This window comes from Pteronotus mesoamericanus, unplaced genomic scaffold, assembly GCF_021234165.1.
Source record: "Pteronotus mesoamericanus isolate MK-2021 breed Mesoamerican mustached bat unplaced genomic scaffold, CSHL_Meso_final contig_1193, whole genome shotgun sequence".
Lineage (NCBI taxonomy): Eukaryota > Metazoa > Chordata > Mammalia > Chiroptera > Mormoopidae > Pteronotus > Pteronotus mesoamericanus.
In genome coordinates, this window is record NW_026555039.1 from 3,237,976 (window position 1) to 3,257,532 (window position 19,557).

The 19,557-nt window shown below is 69.4% G+C and overlaps 3 protein-coding genes across 4 annotated transcripts; 1 reads left to right on the top strand and 2 right to left on the bottom strand.

Moving 5' to 3' along the window:
- Window positions 1-63: 63 nt before the first annotated feature.
- Window positions 64-4,580, top strand: PERM1 (PPARGC1 and ESRR induced regulator, muscle 1). Its single transcript, XM_054584518.1, has 4 exons — window positions 64-158; window positions 522-3,063; window positions 3,588-3,713; window positions 3,916-4,580. The coding sequence occupies exons 2-4, from the start codon at window positions 1,101-1,103 to the stop codon at window positions 4,017-4,019; spliced, it is 2,193 nt and encodes a 730-aa protein (XP_054440493.1). The 5' UTR covers window positions 64-158; window positions 522-1,100; the 3' UTR covers window positions 4,020-4,580.
- Window positions 4,581-5,329: 749 nt separating this feature from the next.
- PLEKHN1 (pleckstrin homology domain containing N1) lies at window positions 5,330-12,035 on the bottom strand. 2 transcript variants are annotated; one of them, XM_054584531.1, is made up of 16 exons: window positions 11,950-12,035; window positions 11,761-11,860; window positions 9,417-9,563; window positions 9,239-9,319; window positions 9,058-9,130; window positions 8,638-8,765; window positions 8,426-8,554; window positions 8,251-8,331; window positions 7,634-7,709; window positions 7,381-7,529; window positions 7,118-7,264; window positions 6,803-6,943; window positions 6,498-6,638; window positions 6,110-6,319; window positions 5,892-5,940; window positions 5,330-5,806 (listed from the first exon to the last, which is right to left on the bottom strand). In XM_054584531.1, the coding sequence occupies exons 1-16, from the start codon at window positions 12,030-12,032 to the stop codon at window positions 5,691-5,693; spliced, it is 1,851 nt and encodes a 616-aa protein (XP_054440506.1). In that variant the 5' UTR covers window positions 12,033-12,035; the 3' UTR covers window positions 5,330-5,690. The 2 variants fall into 2 exon arrangements, with proteins under 2 accessions (XP_054440506.1, XP_054440515.1); XM_054584540.1 differs by having other exon boundaries at window positions 5,330-5,809.
- An 839-nt stretch (window positions 12,036-12,874) lies between these two features.
- On the bottom strand, window positions 12,875-18,345 carry KLHL17 (kelch like family member 17). The gene is made up of 12 exons (XM_054584582.1): window positions 18,203-18,345; window positions 17,154-17,413; window positions 16,949-17,070; window positions 16,624-16,845; window positions 16,068-16,184; window positions 15,633-15,846; window positions 15,241-15,385; window positions 14,989-15,156; window positions 14,575-14,663; window positions 14,412-14,485; window positions 14,046-14,227; window positions 12,875-13,741 (listed from the first exon to the last, which is right to left on the bottom strand). Exons 1-12 carry the CDS (start codon window positions 18,310-18,312, stop codon window positions 13,513-13,515), a joined length of 1,932 nt encoding a protein of 643 aa, XP_054440557.1. The 5' UTR covers window positions 18,313-18,345; the 3' UTR covers window positions 12,875-13,512.
- Window positions 18,346-19,557: the final 1,212 nt, after the last annotated feature.

Consider the following 19,557-nt stretch of genomic DNA (forward strand, 5'->3'; position numbering starts at 1 on the left):
TTTGTGGCCTGGACCCTGAGAGCTGGCAGGAGACATGTGACCCCGTGCAGTATTTTTGGCCGTGGGGGTGGGGCCTGCATGGCGAGCCCAGCACCAAGCCGCTCAGACCGGCAGCTCGGACGCCCTGCTCTGCTGCCCGGCTGGCTGCCGGGTCCCAGGTACGACACCAGCAGCCCCTCATTCCAGTCCTAAGGGGTCCCACAGGTGGACAGACCCCATTGGGACCTTCCCAGGAGCTAGAGAGGAGGGCGAAGTTCAGTAGTCAGGAAGCCGCGGTGCCCTGGCGTCCGGGCGTCTCCCTCCCAGGACTGGGCTGACAAAGACCAGGGCAGCCGCCCTCAGGGGCCTGGGGGGTAGAGGCTGTCCAGCTAGGGTTGCCTTGGGTCGCTGAGATGGGGCAGGCAGAGGGGCCTCTGCCAGCTGGGCAGGTCCGGGTTGGGGGCCCCGCCCGCCCCTGCCGGTGACCTAGGGAGCCGCCAGGAGCCAGGAGCCTCAGCTCTGCTCTGTGGCCTCCTGCCTAGGTCCTCCTGCTGACCAAGTGCACCCTGACCTTGGGGAGCTCAGCGGGAGCCCGCCCGCCAGTCCCAGCCAAGGCGCCTGGAAGGTCATCGCTGAAGGCTGGTCACCTGCTGGGCACGGCGGCCCTTCCCCCATGGCCAGCTGCCCTGGCGGGCAGCTGGGATAGGCCAGGCTGGCCGTTGTGAGGAGCTTTGCTGGGTGAAGTTGGCCTGTTTGAGGGCAAGCTGGAGGGGAAGGCCGACCGAGCTGAACAGAAAGTGCTCGAAGATGGGACGGAAAGCCACTTCTGGGTGGGAAGCCCGCCACGAGGGTCCTGACCCTCAGGGGACCGCGTGGCTCTGGAGGCGCATTTGGTGGAAGTAACGTGACCGCGTGTCCTGAAGTTGCCATTTGAGGTCAATTTGGAAACAGGGACAGTGGGGCTGCGGAGCGTCTGTCGCGGAGGCTGCGGCCAGTTCCCCGGGCACCCCGCTGGGCTTTTGTCCAGGGCAGAGATGCGGGCCCAGCGCCGAGCCAGGGCAGGGGGCGGCAGTGCGTGCGGACCCCAAGGCCAGCCGCGCACGTGCCTCTGCTGACCCAAAATGGAGAACTTCCAGTACAGCGTCCAGCTGAGCGACCAGGACTGGGCCGAGTTCTCGGCCGCCGCCGAGGAGTGTGGCCTCCTGCAGGCCGGCCTGGCCTCTGGGGATGAGCTTCTGTCCGGTGACACGGACCACGGGGACAGCAGCGACAGCAGCCCCCCCGGGCCCCGGCCCCTTCCCGGGGGGCGTGGCTGGCGTGACTGCGAGGAGGAGGACCAGGCGGCCCCGCAGCCGCTGGTCAGCAGGTCTTGGCAAGAGCCCGTCCTGGCCCCGGGGGCTGGTCAGCAGATGCCCAGCACGTCCGCGCGGTCAGAAGCCCGGCCGTCCCTCAGCTCTGGCGCTGCCCCTCCCGACCACAGCACGTCCCTCCCAGGGCCAGTATCTTCCAGAGACGAGATGCAGAGGCTTCTGCAGGGGCCGGCCCCCCGGGACCCTGCCCCTAAGCCCCCGGGGGAGCCCCCTCCGAGCCCCGAGTCGCCAGGCCGCAGCGCTGCGCCCCAGAGGGCCCCCGGCAGCCCTGGAGCCCTGCCCCGCAGCCCCAGCCGAAAGAAGAGGCGCGCTGCCGGTGCCAAGGCGGGAGGGCGCTCGGGGGCCGCGGGCTCTGCCTCCAGCCGGCTGGGCTCCCCGCTGCTCGCTGAGGCCCGGCCCCAGGAGGACCTGGGCCCAGCGGGGGCCACGGGGAAGGACGCCCCGGCTGGGACGGCAGAGCGAACGGCAGGAGCCTGGCAGGACGAGCGGGGGCCGGAGTCTGCAGGTGCCCCTGAGCCCGTGGCCAGGCCAGGGCCGGGGCTGGATGTGTCTCCACCTGTCCCCTCCGCTGAGCAAGGGACAGACCCACTCAGGATGACTCCCAGAGCCGACCTCCACCCTGTGTCCACGCCTGCCCGGGAACCTTTTCCAGATTTCTCAGCGGCTAAGTCAGACACGGCTCTGTCTGGACCTGCCTCCCAGCTTCCTCCCGGCACGGCTGTGTCTGCCCCCGCCTGCGAGCCTAGACTGGACGTGGACCGGCCCACGCCGGGCCCAGAGGTCAAGCCAGACGTGGACTCCTCTGCACCTGCCTCAAAGCCGCAGTCCGACGTGGAAGTACCCACACCTGCCCCCGCCGCGCAGGCCGGGCCTGCCCTGGGGGAGGCAGAGGCTGCCCCCCCGGCCAGGCTGGGGTCGGGCCCTATAGTGTCTCCAGGGGGGCACCCGGAGAGGCCCACCAGGGAGCCCTCCGCAGCTGCCCCTGCGTGTGCCTTGGAGGAACCCCCGCCAGGTCCCATCCAGGCCTCCAAGAAGAAGAAAGTGCGGTTCTCAGTGACTGTGCCCAGCCCCGAGGAGCCGGGGTCAGGAGAGGCCTCGCGCCCCCTCTCGCCAGCCACGGCCTGGCCCTCAGCCCCCAGGACGGCAGCGGGGGGCCGGGGGGCGCCTGGGGCTTGGGACGCAGTGGCGGTTGGGCCCCGGCTCCCCCAGTCCCGGATCCTGAAGCACCTGCCCCCTCCCGCCCCCTCTGCCTCTGGGGGCCTCGGCTACAGGAGCTGCTTCGCGGTGACTGTCCCAGAAGCCTATGAGTTCTTTTTCTGTGACACTATAGAGGAGGAGGATGAAGGTGCTGAGGAGGTGGCAGAGGCCAGCGAGGTCCCAGCCCAAGTCCAGTGGCCAGAAGTGTGTGAGTTCTTCTTCCGGGACAGCCAAGGCCGGAGGTCAGGGCACCGGGGGGGCCAGTGCCCGGCCCCGGCCCCAGCCACGCCTGGGCCAGCCCCCCTGCCTGGGGACCCCGTGCCGATCTCCATCCCCGAGGCCTACGAACACTTCCTTGGGGAAGACAGGCTGGGGGCCGTGCCGGGGCCGGCCGCCCCCCTCCAGCTGCAGGCCGCAGAGGCCCGCACGGCGGCCCCCCCGGGAGTGGAGCCGGGCACCCGGCCGGAGCGCAGCCTGGCTGCAGTGGGGCAGCTCGACCTGGTGCTCAGGCCAGCAGGTGAGTGTCGTGGGGGCCCCACAGCCTGTCCACATCCTGGGAACACACTGTCCGGGGATTTCAGCCAGGACGGCCACTGGGGAGGGGCAGGCAGGACCCCGGTCGGCAGCAGGGGGCCCCGAGGATGATCGGGGAAGGAGGGACCGGTCCCTGGCTATCCCAGGACACAGCCCGGGTGGGCCAGCCCGCGCCGGGTCATTCAGGGGCTTGGCCATGCACTGGCGGTCACCCTGCGTTCAGGCCCCCATGACACCCGAGCCCTGCCCCCAGCTGCCGCGGGGCGGCCGGTGCTGCGTGGCGTTCGTCTCACATTCCCTCTGGAAGCTGCTCCAGAGACCAGGGAACGGCGCCCCAGAGGCCCCGTGCCCACGCTGACCTGGCTCGACTATGCCACTCGCTGCCCTGAGTCTTGGGACAGAGGCATCATGGGGCAGACGTGACTCAGGAAGAGTGTCCCAGGGCAGACAAGTCTCCACACGCACGTGCGGGGCCGCTGGAGCTCAGAACGTGCTTTTCCTTCCTAGAAAAGCCCCGCGGTCCCCTCGCCTCGTTAGCCTTCAGCCAGAACGACATGTGCCTGGTGTTTGTCGCCTTTGCCACCTGGGCTGTGAGAACGTCAGACCTGCACACCCCCGACGCCTGGAAAACAGGTTTGGGGGCCCCGGGGGAGGGGGCTGGCGCCCAGGAGTCCCGTGGACCCGCGGGTGCTGTCTCACGCGCTGGGCCCGCGGGAGAGCTGGGAGCGCAGGTTTCTTCCCGAGGCCCCGCTCGCCCCGCGGGCTCCCTCCTGCGCTCGAGGGCTGGCCCTGCGGTGGGAGGGGAGGCTCAGGCAGCCCCCTGCTTCCCTTGCAGTCTTGCTGGCCAACATCGGCACCATCTCCGCCATCCGCTACTTCCGCCGGCAGGTGGGGCGTGGGCGCCGCAGCCCCAGCCCCGGCCCCAGCCCCAGCTCCTAGGGCCCACGCTTGGCCCAGGAAGATGCAGGACGAGGAAATGGCTGCAGGTGCTCAGGACCAGGCGCTGCCCTCTGGCCTTGCCCTTTGACCCTTGCATTCCGTGGCAGCATCTAGGAAGGAGCCCGGGTCCTCAGTCCTGGCTTCCTTGGACTCTGCCCAAGGCTCAGGCCAGTGGCCGGAGCCCAGACTGCTCCACAGCCGGGAGGGGAGGTTCGGAAGGTTGTTTGGCTGAGGCTGGGCAGGCAACTGCTTAGCAAGGTGGACAGATTTGCAAATAAAGACCGGGCACCCGGCAAAACTGGGGTTTCACACAGACAGTACCAGAGACGGACAGGCGCTCGTCGGCCTCGGAGCTCGGCACCCCTGTCCCCGTCGCATTTTGATGAGCAAAGAACGTTCCGGCGCTTGCTCGGGTCGCACTTGCTGGCACTTGCATGAGTCACGCTGCCGCCCCGCAAGACAAAAGGCTTCGTTGGGTGTTCGTGGGTTTTGGCACTCGGCCCGAGTTCCGGAACAAATTGATGACGAGTACCAAGGTATCACTGTACTTAGACCAAGAAATTATTTGTGGTTTATGTGAAATCAGATTTCACAGGGTGTCTCTTTTGTCTGGTTGTCTAGTTAGGGGGCAAGAGGCAGGACGGAGCATTGGAAGTAGAGGGTGCCAGAGCGGCAGCAGCAGGGCCCCACCCGGAGACCTGGGCAGGGGCAGGGGCGCGGGGACGGGGTGGCCGGGAGGCGCTGGGGCCGGGGGTGGGGCCTCCACGGACTCCGCCCTGTTCCCAACTGGGCCGGGCGGGCAGGGCCCCAGAGGCCTCGGTGAGCCCTGAGCCCAGGCCTCTGGGGCTCCTGCCTGAGACAGCGAGCAGGCCCCACAGGGGCTGCTGGAAGGCGCCCCCAGAGGCCCCTGCGGGGTCGGGGGCTGCAGGCAGAGCCCGAGGCTCCTCCTCAGGGAGCCCTGGGCGGGGTGCGCAGCAGAGTTCGGCGGTGTCAGGCGGAGGGATGGGACGCCCGCGCCTGTCCCAGGGCTGAGAGGAGCCAGAGAGGGGCATGAAGGTGGGCAGCGGGCCAGCGAGGTGCTGGAAGGGCATTCGGCCAGAGGCAGCGGGCACGGGTCCCAGGCAGCAGGGGCCTCCTGGCCGCCGAGGGAAGAACGTGTGGACACAGACAAATAAAGTTTCCTTCTCTTCGTTGTTGTTTAGTCTCTTGCCCCTTCCTCCGGAGCATCGCCCCCCCCTGCCCCCCGACATGTGCACGGGCAGCCCTCCTACCTCGGGCATTGCCACCTCTGGCCTCGTGACCTCACGTACTCTGACCCGAACCCAACTTTCGTCGCTCTCTGACCTTCACCCCTGCTGCATTCTTACACTCCCAGGTGAAGCCTCGATCAAGCCCCCTCCCTCACTCTCTCCCCGGGCGTAGGCCAGGGTTCGGGCCCCCTGGGTGCCCTGGCCTGCGGTCCAGCTGCACTGGTTTTGGGCGTCCTCAGGGTGAGGACGTCCTCTCGGCCCCTCCTGAGCCTAGAAAACTCGGATCTGGACACCCTCTCCACCCCTGGGGTCAGACCCTGACCGGGTAGTTGGCCGGGGGCCCCACAGCGACCAGGCCTTGCTGGAGATCCCCAGGGCTGACGCTGGCAGGTAGTCCTGAGAAGCAGCTGCCCAGGGCCCCTCAGATCCACTGGGTGAGCTCCCCCTCAGCCTCGGTCGCTCCACGGGGCCACCGCTGGTGTGGGGGAGACAGAGGCTTGTCCCAGACGTTGTCATAGCTCCGGGGGCATTCGCCGTCTGCTGGGAGGGGCGGAGGGGCATGTGCCTTCGGGAAGCAGCACCCAGAGCTCCCCCCCAGGAAGGGGCAGGGTCCCTCGCTCACCTGGGGGGCGCAGCAGGGGCTTAGGTGGAACATCCCTGGAAGGGGAGACCTGGAGACCGCAGACACCGGTGTGAGCGCCCAGCCCGGGGGAGGGGCTGGGAAAGCCGCGGCGGGCGGCCACGCTCCGCGTCCCCGGGCTCCCTGCCCCGTGGCCCGTCTCCACCTCCGTCCCAGGGGGCCCCCAGGGCCCCGTGCCCAGGGCGGGGGCGGCTGCTCACCAGCTGAGGGGAGTCCGGGGGCCGGGGCTCGCGGCCCTTGGCAGAGCCCCGGTGCCGCTGAGAAGCCCGGCCCTGCAGGGCTCCCTTTCTGGAGAGCGGGTGGGGGCCGGCGGCCGCAGAGCTGGGGTCGGAGACAGGCACAGACACAGGGACGGAGGGGAAGGGGCTCGAGGGGCTGGGTCCGCGGGAGCTCTTCATCGCGGCGAGGAACTGCCGGGGACAGCGTTGGTGACTCGGGACGCCGGCCCGCAACCCCCTGAGCCCCTCGCAGCCCCGGCAGACCTCAGGCTTCCTCTGAACCCTGGGCTGGGCTGCCGCAGCCCAGACCTGAGTCCCCGCAGAGGCTGTGGGCACGTCCAGCCCTTCCTGTCGCCAGCAGGGAACTGACCTCGTCCAGGCCCTGGACCTCTCTGATTTTGTGATGGGAGGTGGCAGGTGGTGTGTAGGGGTCGGTGTACAGGGGGGAGTGAGGTGTCTCCAGTGAGTGGTCTGGGGCCTCTGGGCCACCCTCCAGGCTCAGCCTGGTCACCTGCAGGCAAGAGGCAGAAGAGTTGGGCTTCCTGGAGCTGGAAACACCCAGGTCCTCCCCCCTCTTCCTCCGTGAGAGAGGCTTCTGGGCCAGAGAGACAGAGGCTGGGGGGTGGAGGGCAGAGGAGAGCCAGGCCCCGAGCCGGGGCCAGTAGCTGGGCCCACCTTGGTCAGGTCCAGGTGCAGTGGGGAAGCTGAGCCGGGCCCCTCACCCCTGGCCTTGCTTCTGGGGGACCGGCTGCTGCCGCCCCGTCTCAGCTCAGCCTTCTGCCTGCTGATGCTGGTGCAGCCAGAATTGGCCTGGTCCTGTGGGGAGCAGGAACTTCTAGAAGGTTCCCAGGGCCCCCCTCACACAAGCCTTCGAGTCCCCTCTCCTGAGGAGCTAGCATTGCGTGAGGGCTGAGGTGCCAGGGGGACCCAGACTCCCCAACACAAACTTGCCTTATGCCCCCTCCCCCTGCCCCCTGCCAGGACACTCACGGGTGCAGGCGGGGCAGGGCCGGCGGTGGACGGCGCCGAGTACTCAGGGAGGGAGCGGCTGGTGCGGGCGGAAGCGGGTGCCGGGCACCCTGAGTCCCAGCTGGTCTGTCCATCCGAAGAGAGCGAGCCTCGGCCACTGCCCAGGACCTGGCGTCGGGCGGGGGTGGTGAGCCGCAGGCAGGACCCCTCTCCTCACAGACCCACGCCCAGCCCTGCCCTCTGCCCGCCCGTGGTCCTCGCTGCGCGGGCCTGCGGACCCTCACCTGGGCGGGCCCCCGCAGCCCCAGGAGGCTCTCGGGGCCGGGCAGGAGCGGGGCGCCCTCCCTGCGGGAGACGGTCTGCAGGCAGAGCAGCCAGTGGCTGTAGTCCTCGTAGCTGGCGCACAGCACGCGGATGGTGTTGATGAGGCGGCCTGGCACACGGCACACAGACACCGTGAGGTGCCCCCCAGGCCCCGCCGAAGAGCCGGCACCCGCTGGGCTCACGCCCTCCCTCCCAGGCCCGGCCACAGCCCACCTTCGATCAGGAAGGAGCGGATCTGCTTCCCCTTCTCCTCCAGGTTGATGTGGATGGCGCTGAGTGGAAGCTCCCCCTGCAGGGCAGCGAGGGAGGGCGGGGCCTTTGTCCGGGCACAACGCTGGCCTCTGCCTGGGCCCGTCACCCCATGGCCCTTCCGAGCCGGGGACACCAGGGAGGACGAGGCAGGGCCCTGACCAACAGCCCCGAAGGAGGCAGGTGCTCCCATCGGCCCCGGGGGCATCCTGATGCCCTGCCCCCACCCCCGCCCCTGAGTGGGTCCTTCCTCAACCAATGGCCGCGACACAGGCCGACGCTTAATGGGACAGGCCCCTCCCTCACGCGGGACGGGTGCTGCGGGGACTGAAGCCCCTGCGTGTGCGCCCCAGCAGCTGGAAGTCGCGAGCTCCTCTGGGGCGCTACCGGGGCCTGGGCAGGGCCCCTCTGGCCCACATCAGAGCTGAGACCAGACTGACCAGGGCAGCAGGCCAGGCGGGTGGGGCCAGGATGCTCTGTCCCAACCGGCCCGAAATACAGGTTCCTCCTGAGCCACGGCCCCCTCCCACCCCTACACACAAGGCGCCTCCCCGGGGCGGGTCACGGCAGGGGGGACCCACCTTAAAGCAGAGCCCGTCCGCCTCCTCAGAGAAGATGGCCAGCGACGCTGGGTACAGGACCAGGAGGCGGTCCCACTGCTCCTGCCAGGTGGTCAGAGGGCAGCGTGGGGTCGCCCCTGCTGCCTCGCCCCGCGTCTCGCCCCCCGCCCCTCCCCCTTGCACCCCTGCCCCCCACCTGCGACGGCAGGTGCTGCAGTTTGACCCTCGAGGCGCAGAGGGCGCCACCCACCGCCGGGCGCCCCGCCGTCCGCAGCTGGGTCAGCCTGTGCTGCAGACTCCAGGGGAGCTCGTCCTCGGGGGTGTCCTGGGGAAAGGGGCGTCAGGGCAGGTAGACGGGGGGGGAGGCGGGGGGGGCCTTGGAGCAAGGGCGGGGTTCCCGGCACTGACCTGCGGGGGCGCCGAGTGGCAGCGCTGTGGTCCTCCCAGGAGGGCCGTCTGCTTTTCCAGGTGGTAGAGCCAGAGGTCCAGCTCGGCCTGGCTGGGGCAGACCACCAGAAGGGGCGCGGGCAGCGGGCCTGCGGGCAGAGCAGCGGGGTGGGCTATGCGAGCGGCCCCCAGGAGAGGGCCTCCCCGGGGCCCCACGCAGCCCCCAGGGCCGCGGCGGGGAGGAGCCTGGGGTGCTGCGCAGGACCTGCCGCCCTCCCCGCAGCCCGGCCCGTGGCTGTGTGCCCACCGGAGGGAAGGTCAGGAGCCTTCGTATGCTCAGGGTCCTGCCACTGTCCTGGCGCCTGGCCAGAGGCCAAGGCCACTGAGCAGCCCTCGCCCTCTGGCCCTGCTGGGGCTGGGACTGCCCGTGCGCCCACCCACCTGTGATCTGGAAGGCGTGCTCTCCGGTCCCCTCCAGCGGGCAGATGCTCAGCTCCACCAGCGGCAACAGCCCCTGCCAGGGCACAGCGGGAGGCAAGGGCTGCAGGGCGCCGGGGGACACCGCCTGCCAGGGGGCTCTCTCCCTGTCCCGACAGCCTCCGCCCCTGCCCGCTTCTCTCACCTGGAAAGTGAGTCCCTCAGAACCGTGGGCCTGGAAGTAGAGGTGGGAAGGAAATAGCTCCAGGTAGCAGTCGCTGACGTCCTAGGGGGGGAAGGTCGCTGTCTGAGCACCGGGGGGCAGGCCGCAGGCTGGGCCCCACGCACCCGCCTGGCCGGGCCCCACCGGGCCGGGCCCCCACCTGGCTGTGCTGGAATCTCAGCTGGACCTTGGCGTAGTGCACAACCTTGCCCAGGTTCCTCACGGGCACCCTGCGTCGCCCCTTCTTGAACACACTCAGGAACGGCTGGTCCAGGTGTTCCCGTTGGCTCTCCAGGCCCGGGACGTCCTGCGGGGAGCGGAACTCAGGGGAGGGGCCGGAGCCCCAGCACGTGCGCGTGGGCACACACACGCGGGCGCACGGCCGCGCCGAGAGCCACGGGGTTGTGCGTGCGGTCCCGTGGCGGAGACGGTGGTGGCTGGACTCAAAGGAGATTCCCAAACTGTGTTGTTTACCGTGTCGTTACTTTGGTTACTCAGCGCCCCCAAGACTTGTTGGTCATGGGGTTCTGGGTGTCTGAGGCAGATGACGCTCAGAACCCCCCTGAGTCTCCACTGTCGGCTGGTAAATCTTGGACACCTGGTTCGAAAACAGGTCCTAAGGTGATTCACAGCATTTGCCAGCCCCTCCGCGGCCCATGTCAGGCCGCCAGGTGGTGTCTGTGGACGTGGAGCTGGAAGGGAGTGCGTGCCCCTGACCCTCTGACGCCACTCAGTGGAGGTCAGGCGTGGCCCAGGGGCCCTCTACGACCGGCCGCACCCGGCCCTCGTGCTCTTCCCTCACGCCAGGCGTGTGCCCGGCTCAGGGCCTCGAGTCGGCTGCTCCCTCCGCCTGGGCCAGGCGTCTCAGCTCCTTCAGGGCGGGCTCACACGGCCTCCCCCGTGACCCGTCGGGAGCTCTCTAACAGCCCACCCTCCCGACCCCTGCGTGTGCCTCGGTGCCGACCACGTCTTGCTGATTCCATCTTTCACTCGTCGGCCGGGTCGTGGTTCTCTCACAGGGATGGAAACACCACGAGAAGAGGGTTTTTGTCTGTTTTGCCCACCACGGTATCACTTGGGCCACGACAGGCCTGGGATGTGCTGGGGGCTCCGTGCCCGCAGACACGGAGCCAGTTCTGGGACGCGGAGGGGCCTCCGCCAGCAGGGGCTTGACCGTCGGCCTGGACTCCGACGGGGCTGAGTGCTGGCCGGCACTGGGGGGCTGCGCTGTGGCGGGGCCACGCTCCCTCTGGGGCCAGCAGGGGCTGCTTCACCGGCTGCCGTGCCCCGGCCAAGCTCAGCCGCCCCGTGGACAAGCCCAGGAATGTGCACAGACCGACTCGCGGCTCCTGCCTCCCTGCCTCTGGGTGGGGCCTCCTGCACCCACACCCAGTTTGGGGAACGACACTGGGATGGGATCCTGAAAACTAGGCCACGGAGCAGGAGGGGCTGTGCAGACGGCCCCGTTGCCTGGGCTCAGCCTCGGGGCCCAGGAGGCGCCGGTTCCGAGGCACCTGTGCAGGGCCCAGGGACGGCGGCCTTCTCCCCAGCCCCATCTCCCGCGAACAGCATGCCCGGGCCCCCCTCCAGCCGCCGGTCCTGGCAAGAGCGGGCCGCCGCCCTCGGGGGACTCCACCAGGGTCCTGTGACGTGTCCTCGCCTGGACAGCGGGCGCTGCGGTCCGAGAGGTGGCCACGCCGAAGGACCCCGGCCTCTGAGGGGGTCCCGTCTCTGAAGCCCATCCTGGCCCTCAGGGAGCCCCGGAAGCCCACCCAACCGGAGGACAAGCAGGGCAGGGCAGAGCCCTGGCCCCAAGCCCCCTGGGTGACCTCTGAGCCCCAGGGGAGCTGGGCGGGGGAGGGGCGGTTCCCAGCTCAGCAGGCCCGTCCTTGCTGTGTGGCCCTGGGGTGGGGGGACACAGGGCGTTGCTCTGGGAGGCCACGGTGGTGGACTGGGAGATGCCTTGGAAGAAGCTGAGGCCCGGACCAGGCGAGAAGCAGGCTGGCTGGCTGATCACCCAGGCCCCTCACCCGCAGGAAAGGGGGGGTGGGGGGCGGGCTTCGCACCCCCTCGAGGAACACGACCTCCGAGCCCGCACAGCGGCAACTCAGAGATACGTGGCCTTGCGCCAGCCCAAACGTGACTGGACACGCTGTCCAGTCCTGAGCCAGGCGGGCAGACACCGGCCTGGCGCCCGGCCCGCAGTCCCCTCCGAGGCGGCCGCTCCGGAGGCCCCGCCCACCGCGCCGCCGGCTGGAGGCTGGTGCTCGCTCACCCACTGACTCAGAGCGGGTCCCGGTTTCGCTCTCCGCTCAGACTCTCGGCCGGAGCAGCTCCTGGGGTGGGGCCGTTTCTGCTTCCTCCCCTCGCTCTGGATTTGCCCCCCACCCCAGGCCCAGGAGACCCTGGGCCGCGCAGATGGGGAGCGCACACACCGCCGCGGGGGCCGCCACCGCGCCCCGAGGCGGCCGGCGCCCGAGACCGGCACGCCCGCCGCCGCTCACCGTCCCAGGGATGTAATAGAAGATCTTGTTGGCGGTGGTGTCCCCCTCAGCACGGGCCTCGGTGCCAAACAGGCCAGCCAGCTTCCGCGCGCCATCCTCTCTGGGGACAAAGGGGGCTCACAGCTTGTCCCTCAGGGCAGGCTGAGGGTGACCCTGTGACCCAGTACCGAGGCCACGCCCGCCTCTCACCGACTGCCCTTCAGCGAGGGCTTTCTGGAGAAGGAGGCCCGGAGCCTTCTAGGAGCCTGAGGGACGCAGTGGCTGTTCCCCATGGGCAGCGGTGGCGGCTGGGTGGCTGGCCCCAGCGAGCAGGTCGACGGGTCTGGGTCCCGGGGCCTGAACCTCCTGCCCCCACCTCCTGGAGGCGGGCGGCGCCGGTTCCCAGGGCCGGGCGAGGGCGGAGCCTCTCTGGGAGGGACCGGCCCTACCTGGGCCCAGCCTTCCAGTCCTCGGCCCTGGGTCTTCCGCCCACGCAGGCCAGCCTGGGGGGCGCGCGCGGGCGCGAGGATCCCCCGGCTCAGCCCAGAGCGCCCCCCCCCCCCCCCCCCGCATCTCCGCCTCCAGTCCGAACAGGAGGGCCTCCCAGGCGGGGCCCCTGAGCACGTGGCCTGCCTGAACCCAAGCTGGGGTGCCTGGGCTGGGGCTCGGCAGGCCCGGGGACCCCTCTCGAGGCACCCCATGGGAGCACACATCCTGTTTCCACCGCAGCGCGGTCTGAGTCACCGGTGACTGTACGGGGAGGGTGCGCTGCCTCGGGAAGCAGGAGCCTGCGCCTCCAGGGGCGGGGAACCCAGGACCCTCCTCCACCGTCTCGCTCCCGGCCCGGGGGCCAAGGTCAGGGCCCCACCGGCTCAACCGGGGTCTGGGGAGGAGACAGTCGGAGATGGGCCGCGGGGGCCTCCAAGCACCAGGCTGACAGGCGCCACCCTCGGGCCCTGGTCCAGGACATCACAGTCCTGCCCCAGCGGACACAGTGGCGCCGCCTCCAAGGCCCCAGATGCCAGCGCAGTGCCTCAGCCCAGCTGTGCCCTTGCCCCCAAACAGGACCCCGACGGGCAGAGATGCACGCTCAGACTCAGGCCCAGAGCCCAAGAAACAAGTTTATTGTTCAAGTCGGCTCATATTGCTGTGAGGGGTCTGTGGCACGTGTGTGCGCCCAGCTCAGTGCAGGATCCAGAAGACACCCCGCCCGCAGGTAGGAAGCCCCCTCTGTGCCCTCCCTGGGAGTGTGCCTTGCCGGGCGAGGCAAGGGCGGTGTGTGCAAAGCAAAGGCGGGGGGTCTGCACCTGCTCAGCGGCCGCCTCCCCCCGCCCCTGCCAGCTGCTCTGCATCTACCTTCTACCTCGTGGCCCCTCCGGGTCTGCAGAGTCCGTGTTGGCCCCGACCCACGGGCAATGCATGTCCACCCCCACGCTCCCTGGTGCCCCCCGCAGGGCGGGAGGGCGCGCCCAGGCCGGCAGCTTGGTCCCAGACACAGGACACCTTCTAGAGTAAACGTATGAACTGGTGCCTGCAGCACTGCTCATCGACCAATAAATACTGAATAAATAAACAGACGAGTAAAGAAACGGTGCGCACGGAAACAGACGAACACTGAGGAACGGACACAGAAACGCGGACGGACAGTGCGTCCCTGGCGCGCGCGAGGGAACCCAGCCCCGACACGCGGTCGAGGGGAGGGAGGCGCTGGGGCCCCCTGGGGGGCTTAAGGCATGTGGGAGGCCGCGGGGCCAGCCTCTGGCAGCCCCCGGGTCAGAGGCTGGTGGACGACACAGACAGCGTGGGCGACGACGGCGGCGGGAAGTTGAGCAGCTCGAGCACCGCCACGCCCACGCTGCTGCGCCGGGTGAACATGCAGGACGCGGCCACCCACTTGTTGGTCCTCGGGTTGTACTTCTCGATGGAGTTGAGGCTGGAGCTGCCATCGTTGCCCCCCACGGCATACAGCCAGCCGTCCATAGCCACCAAGTCGTGGGTGCTCCTGGGGGCGGGACAGGTGGGTGTGAGTCCGCAGGGCGGAGCCACAACCCCTCCAGCCCCCGGGGGCGGAGCCACAGGCCCTGGGAGGAGCTTCTGGGGGTGGAGCCACGGACCAAGGGAGGAGCTTCTGGGGGTGGAGCCACGGGACAGGAAGGAGCCTCTGTGGGGAGCGCACTCGGGGAGGGTCCTGGGAAAGAGCATGGGCATACCGCGCAGGCGCAAGCGCAGGCGCGTGAGTGGAGGGACAACCGGCTGTGGTGGTGACAGGCGGACACACCCAGCCAGTGGGCGGTGGCACAGCGCACCTTCGGATGTTCATGGGCGCCACACTCTCCCAGGCCCCGGCCTTGGGGCTGTATCGCTCCACAGAGTTGAGGCAGCTGGTGCCATCGTTGCCGCCGGCCACGTAGAGAGCCCCCTCCAGCACCGCCACGCCCGCGGAGCTGCGCCGGCTCAGCATGGAGGCCACCGGCGTCCACGTATTCACCTGCGGTCGAGCGTACCCGCTGGGGGCAGACCCACCACCAGCCTCCCTCCGCCTCCGAGCGCAGACCCCTGCTCTAGGGCGGGCGCCGTGGGACGCCGGATACTCAGGGGGCGTGGGTGGCCAAGGGGGGGGGCCCTCAGGCAGCCCTCGGGAAGGGGACACCTGCGGCTGGGGCGTCTCGCACCTGGGGCTCATACTTCTCCACAGTGGCCAGGTGTGACGAGCTGTCGTAGCCGCCCACTGCATACAGGCTGCCATCTGCAGGGAGGCAACATGCTGTGGGTGCCTGCGCTGTGCGGGGTCTCCCGGGCGGGGGCGGGGGCGACACCCCGAGCCCCCTCACCCACCAAGCATGGCCACGCGAACATAGCGCCTGCGGGTGCTCATGGCAGCGATGGATGTCCACGTTCCGGTCAGGGGGTCGTAGCGCTCGGCACTGTGGACGACAGGGCCACCGCCGACCTTGAACGGCCGCAGGCCAGGGCCTGCCCTCCCGGACGGCGACTAAAACGCTGGGCTGGGCGGCCGCCGAGGCCGCCCTGAGCCCCCGCGCCGGACGCAGGCCTGCTGCGCACGCTCGGCCCGGGGCACGGGGGTCGAAGCCTGGCCGGGGCAGGCCGGCGGGCACGGGCGTCACGGCTCAGGGGCCTGCGGTCAGGCGACGCCCCTCTTGGCTCCCTGCAGGGTGTAGCCGCTGCGGCCCTGCTGCGGCCACCCGGGCCAACCCCGAAAGGCCGCCCCGCCCTGACCTCCGCCACTACCTGTTGAGGCAGGAGGCGCCATCGTAGCCACCGGCCGCGTACAGGAGCCCGTGCAGGGCCGCCACCCCCAGGCAGCTGCGCCTCGTGCCCATGGACACCTCAGGCTGCCAGGCGTTGGTAACAGGGTCATACGACTCCACGGTGGCCAGGTCTGAAGTCCCGTCGTAACTAGGAGAGGGGTCCACCGCTGGTCAGAGCTGGCCCAGGGGGCACACGCCAGGCCTCTGACCCGACAGCAGTCTCCGCACTTACCCGCCCACTGCGTACAGTCGGTTCCCAACCGCCGCCACGCCCACCCTGGCTCGGCGTGTGGACATGGAGGCCACCACGTGCCAGCGGTCAGTGCGCGTGTCATAAGCTTCACAGTCCCCGTGGATGGCGAACAGGCTCCCGCCACCTGGGGAGGGGGAGGTGCTGGGGCAGGATGAGGGGCCCGGGGAGGCAGCGCGCTGGGGGCTGCGGCCTGGCTCAAGGCGGAGGGCGCCGGGGCTCCGGGGGGGTTTGGGAGTGGGTCACGAGGTCCTCCACAGGCGCAAAGAGGCGTGGGCGCGGGGGAGGGGCTGGTGCCAGGCTTGTGAACAGAAGGTGTGGGACACAGGTGTAAGGGAGAGGGAGGGGACGAGGGGACAGGGCTGGTGGCATACCCACGGCGAAGAGCACAGGGCCGGCGCCCTCGCAGCGCCGCGGCCGCGTGCGGCTGGTGCCCAGCACGCCTCTCTGCTCTGGCAGCAGGTGGAACTTGAGGGCCTCGATGAGCAGGTCCTTGCAGTCAGGGTGGTGCCTCACCAGGCTCTCTGCGTCCACGTGGCCCAGCAGGAAGTCCCGGCTCAGCAGCGGCAGACGCACACACTTCATCAGCTGGGGTGCAGGGCGCCACGGTCAGGCAGCAGGTAGACCGTGAGTGCGCCCACCTCGTCCATGCAGTGAGAGCCCCAAGACACCCGTCCACCTGCATGCCGGACACTTCTTGAGACATGTGCCTGTGTCACCCCGTGGTCCCCTGGGCACGGAGGAGCCCAGGCACTTTCACACACTGTATTCCCTTCTAGACACAGCGGGCCCCAAGGGGCTGGCCTCACCCGTGGGACGTGCTGCCTCCGAGCATCCACGTCGTGCTTGACCCAGCTCAGGACGGCACGGTAGACGTCCTCCTCTGAAGGCACGTTCAGGCTGTCGCTAGAGACCAGTTCCAGCACCTGGGGGTGGGGACCCTCAGACCTAAAATCCGGGGAGGGTCTTGGGGGCCCATGGAGCCCTGACGGTGCCTGGGAAGGTGCCAACGGGGGGCCCAGCATTCCTACGAGGAGGGGCTAGGCAGGGTCAGGAGCCACAGGTGGGGTTCCTGGAGGCCTTGGTATTCCTGGGGACACGGAACCAGGGATTGGGGTTGTAGGCAGGGATGTGGTCAGGAACCAAAGCAGAAGCCTTGGGTGGCGTCAGAAAACGGGGACAAAGAGGTGGCAAAGGATGGGTGGTGGGGCTGGCACATACATCAGAAGCTGGGAATGAGGGTTAGGGGCAGATGTCCAGGTCTTAAGGGGCCAGACGATGGGGCCAGGGGTCTAAGGGTTGGGTGCTGTTCTGGGGTCCAGGGACTGGGTCACGGCCCAGGCTGTGCCCCAGCTGGCACGTTACCTGCTTCAGCGGCAACAGCATGAACTCCTCGGTCTTGGCCACGTCCACGAAGTGCTGCAGCACGTACCTGTGCGCCGCCTTGAGCAGGTCACTGCACGAGTGTGTGTCGGCGAAGCCCCGGATGCCCAGGCAGTTGGAGGGGTCGAGCTGACTCAGCAGGAACTTGCAGCAGGCGTCACGGACGCCGTTCAGCTGCAGAAGGCTGGCGGCGGGGAGCAGAGTCTGTGGGCGAGGGGGCGGGGGAGCAGAGGCAGAGAAACAGGTGAGAGGAGGGCTGAGGCAGGGGAACGGCGGGGGTGGGATGGAAGGGGCGAGGCAGCCTCACCTGCACGTTGCCTTCGCCCACCACGATCTCGGCCGTGTAGGCAAACTGCACCAGCTGGTCCAAGGCCTGAGGGTCAATGTCATGCAACGTCACGTGTGTCTGCCGGCTCTCGCTCATCTCATCTGTGGGGACAGCGGGTCAGGCCGGTCCCACCTGGGAAGACCCGCAGAGTCCCCAAGTGCACATTGGGTGGGGTGGTACTTGCTTGTGAACATGGCATGGAAGTAGGGGCTGCAGGAGGCCAGCACCACCTTGTGTGCTCGGATCTCCTTGGCAGCCACGTGCAGAACGATGTCACACAGGAGGCCCCTCTGCCGCATGCGGCTCATGGCCACGAAGGCATCATGGTAGTGCCGCTTGGAGTTGTGGGACACAGTGTGGCCCTCTCGGCTCAGCAGCTGCATGGCACCCTCCATGGGGGCCGCGGGCCGGGCCGGCCGGGTCCGCGCACGCTCGGCCTCAGGGCTGCGGATGGGCGGTGCCAGGTCAGGGTGCCAGAGCAGGGCCGGGGCACCCAGGAGGCCACTCCTCCCCTCAGGGCCCATACCTGGAGTCCATCAGGGACCTCACCTGCGGCCTCGGCTCACCCTACTCTGCTCCCTCACTTCCAGGAGCCTCCCACCTTCTCCCATTAGGTCGGAGTGTGGAACCTGCACAGCTTCCTCTGCCCACCCCTCCTTAAACACCGTGCTCCTTGCTGCCCAGGCGCCCCAGTCACAGCCAGGCTTTCCTCTGCCCATCGCTGGCCACCCTTCCCAGGTCCCCATCGGAGCCCCGGCTGGCACACAGGAAGTGCACGAACTGAATCTGGTCAGTGGAGTCAGGACGCTCTGGGGCCGACCCTGCGCCGCGCCCCCCCCCCCGCCCCCGCCCCCGCCCCGCCCTGCAGGCGTGACCCCTCTAGACCCTCCAGAGCGGCTCCGCCCGCCCCGCCTGCGCCCCTCTCGCCCTCCCCCGCGTCATTCTACAGGCACAGTGAGTCTAAGAGCGGCGCGACCAGGATTCAAGGGCTGCGGGAGGGGACAGAGCCTGCGGGAGCAGCCGCCTCTGGAAGCCCTGCCCCGCGTACACTGCATGCGCGGATAAACGGAGAGGGGCAGGTTGGACCCATCCCAGGCAACCCGAGCCTGCAGGGCGCCGAGGCTGCCCGCTCCCGGCTGCCTGCCAACGTCTGCGTGCGCCCCTCACTCCCTCCGTCTCGGACCCGCTCAGGCCCCCGGCCCGGCCCCTGTCCCAGCCCCCCGGCCCACTCACGCCGGCGGCTGCGGCGGAGGCGGCGGCGGCGGCGCCTCAGGCCCGGGCCCCGGGCTGCCGTGCTCAGGGCTTTGCGTCCTGCCGGCCGGGCGCTCGCTGCGCGGCTGCATGGGCTCGGCCACCGTGCCCGCCGCCGATCCGCAGAGGACGCCCAGACTCAAGGGTGCACGGACCGCTGGAGGGCTGCTCGGCGGCGGTGGCCCGCTCAGCGTCTCAGGCTCCCGCCGCTTGCCCGCAGCCGCTGTTTCTCGGCGCCGCCCGCCCCGTCTCTCGCGGACCGCCCCCCCCCCCGCCCCCCGCGCGCCCCGGCTTCAGGCACGCAACGAAGGACGCGAATCCTATCCACGTCCCGGCGCCAGGCCCGCCTCCTCCTCCAGAAAGGCCCCGAGCACCCCCCTGCCGCTTCTGCCCAAGAAGCTTCCCGGACCTACTGTCCCCGCTAACTCATTCAAGAAGCCCCCCTACCCCACCCCTCCCTACAAGCTCCAGGCCTTGAGCTGGGCTCTGGCTGCGGGGGACGACGCACGGCCTGATGGGCCTGACCAGAGCCTCGCGCCCGGGGGGCTGTAGGGTCCCCAGCAGTGTCGTCTGGCCATCCGCGCCACCCCGCTGACCCTCACCTGTGGGCGGGTGTGGGCGGGAGGGAGAGCACAGACTGGCTTCTGCTCCTTCGTTCCCCAAGGCAACCTTCCAGCCTCTGGGCCTTTGCACCTGCGGGCTGTTCCCCCAGGCAGCACAGGAACGTTGGCTGTCCCTGCCGGGCAGGTGTTGCGGACTTGGGCAAAGGCCTTCATGGGCGAATTCCCACCAGAGGGAGAGTCGCTGGACTGAAGTATCAGGAATAGTACTTTCAGGTGGATCTGGCCAAGCGGCTTCAATACCAGTGGCCCCTGCCCGCCCCGTTCCCCACCCGGAACCGCGGGGCTGCCCGGTGAAATGGAAACGCTCTCAGGGCTCGCGCCCTCCTTTGGTCGGGGGAGGCCGGCCTGGCCAGCAGAGTGTCCCTTTGTCTTTTGGCGGACCTGCCCATCTATAGCATCACCATTTCTATTTTGGCTTGTTTTCCCTACCAGAGTACTGGGGTTTTTTGTTTTGTCACTGACTTGTAAGAGCCCTCTGTATCGAAGGGCAGTGTTCATGCATTTTGACCGTTGTCGACGCATGGACATCCTGACAGGCACGCGTTTACGGAGCCCTAGGGAGGCTATGGCCAGGCTGGGCGAGGGCGCCCCGGCCCCCAGTGGGCCTCAGGCCCCGTCTTCTCCCAGGCCGGTAGTGTTATCACCGTCGCTGACTGAGAAAGACACAGGCCGTGAGCGGCAGGTCCAGCCGGCGCTCGAGCGGATGCGTGCGGC

Coding starts and splice junctions, on each gene's coding strand:
- KLHL17 (XM_054584582.1), bottom strand. CDS start 18,312: ATGCAGCCGCGCAGCGAGCGCCCGGCCGGCAGGACGCAAAGCCCTGAG. Junction 14,486..14,574: donor TGTTCGCGTGGCCATGCTTG/GTGGGTGAGGGG, acceptor GCCTCCCTGCAG/ATGGCAGCCTGTATGCAGTG. Junction 13,742..14,045: donor GCGCCCATGAACATCCGAAG/GTGCGCTGTGCC, acceptor TCCCGCCCCCAG/GAGCACCCACGACTTGGTGG.
- PLEKHN1 (XM_054584540.1), bottom strand. CDS start 12,032: ATGGGGAACAGCCACTGCGTCCCTCAGGCTCCTAGAAGGCTCCGGGCC. Junction 9,131..9,238: donor CTGAGGGACTCACTTTCCAG/GTGAGAGAAGCG, acceptor GTGCCCTGGCAG/GGGCTGTTGCCGCTGGTGGA. Junction 8,332..8,425: donor TGCAGCACCTGCCGTCGCAG/GTGGGGGGCAGG, acceptor ACCACCTGGCAG/GAGCAGTGGGACCGCCTCCT.
- PERM1 (XM_054584518.1), top strand. CDS start 1,101: ATGGAGAACTTCCAGTACAGCGTCCAGCTGAGCGACCAGGACTGGGCC. Junction 3,064..3,587: donor CCTGGTGCTCAGGCCAGCAG/GTGAGTGTCGTG, acceptor TTTCCTTCCTAG/AAAAGCCCCGCGGTCCCCTC. Junction 3,714..3,915: donor CCCCGACGCCTGGAAAACAG/GTTTGGGGGCCC, acceptor CTTCCCTTGCAG/TCTTGCTGGCCAACATCGGC.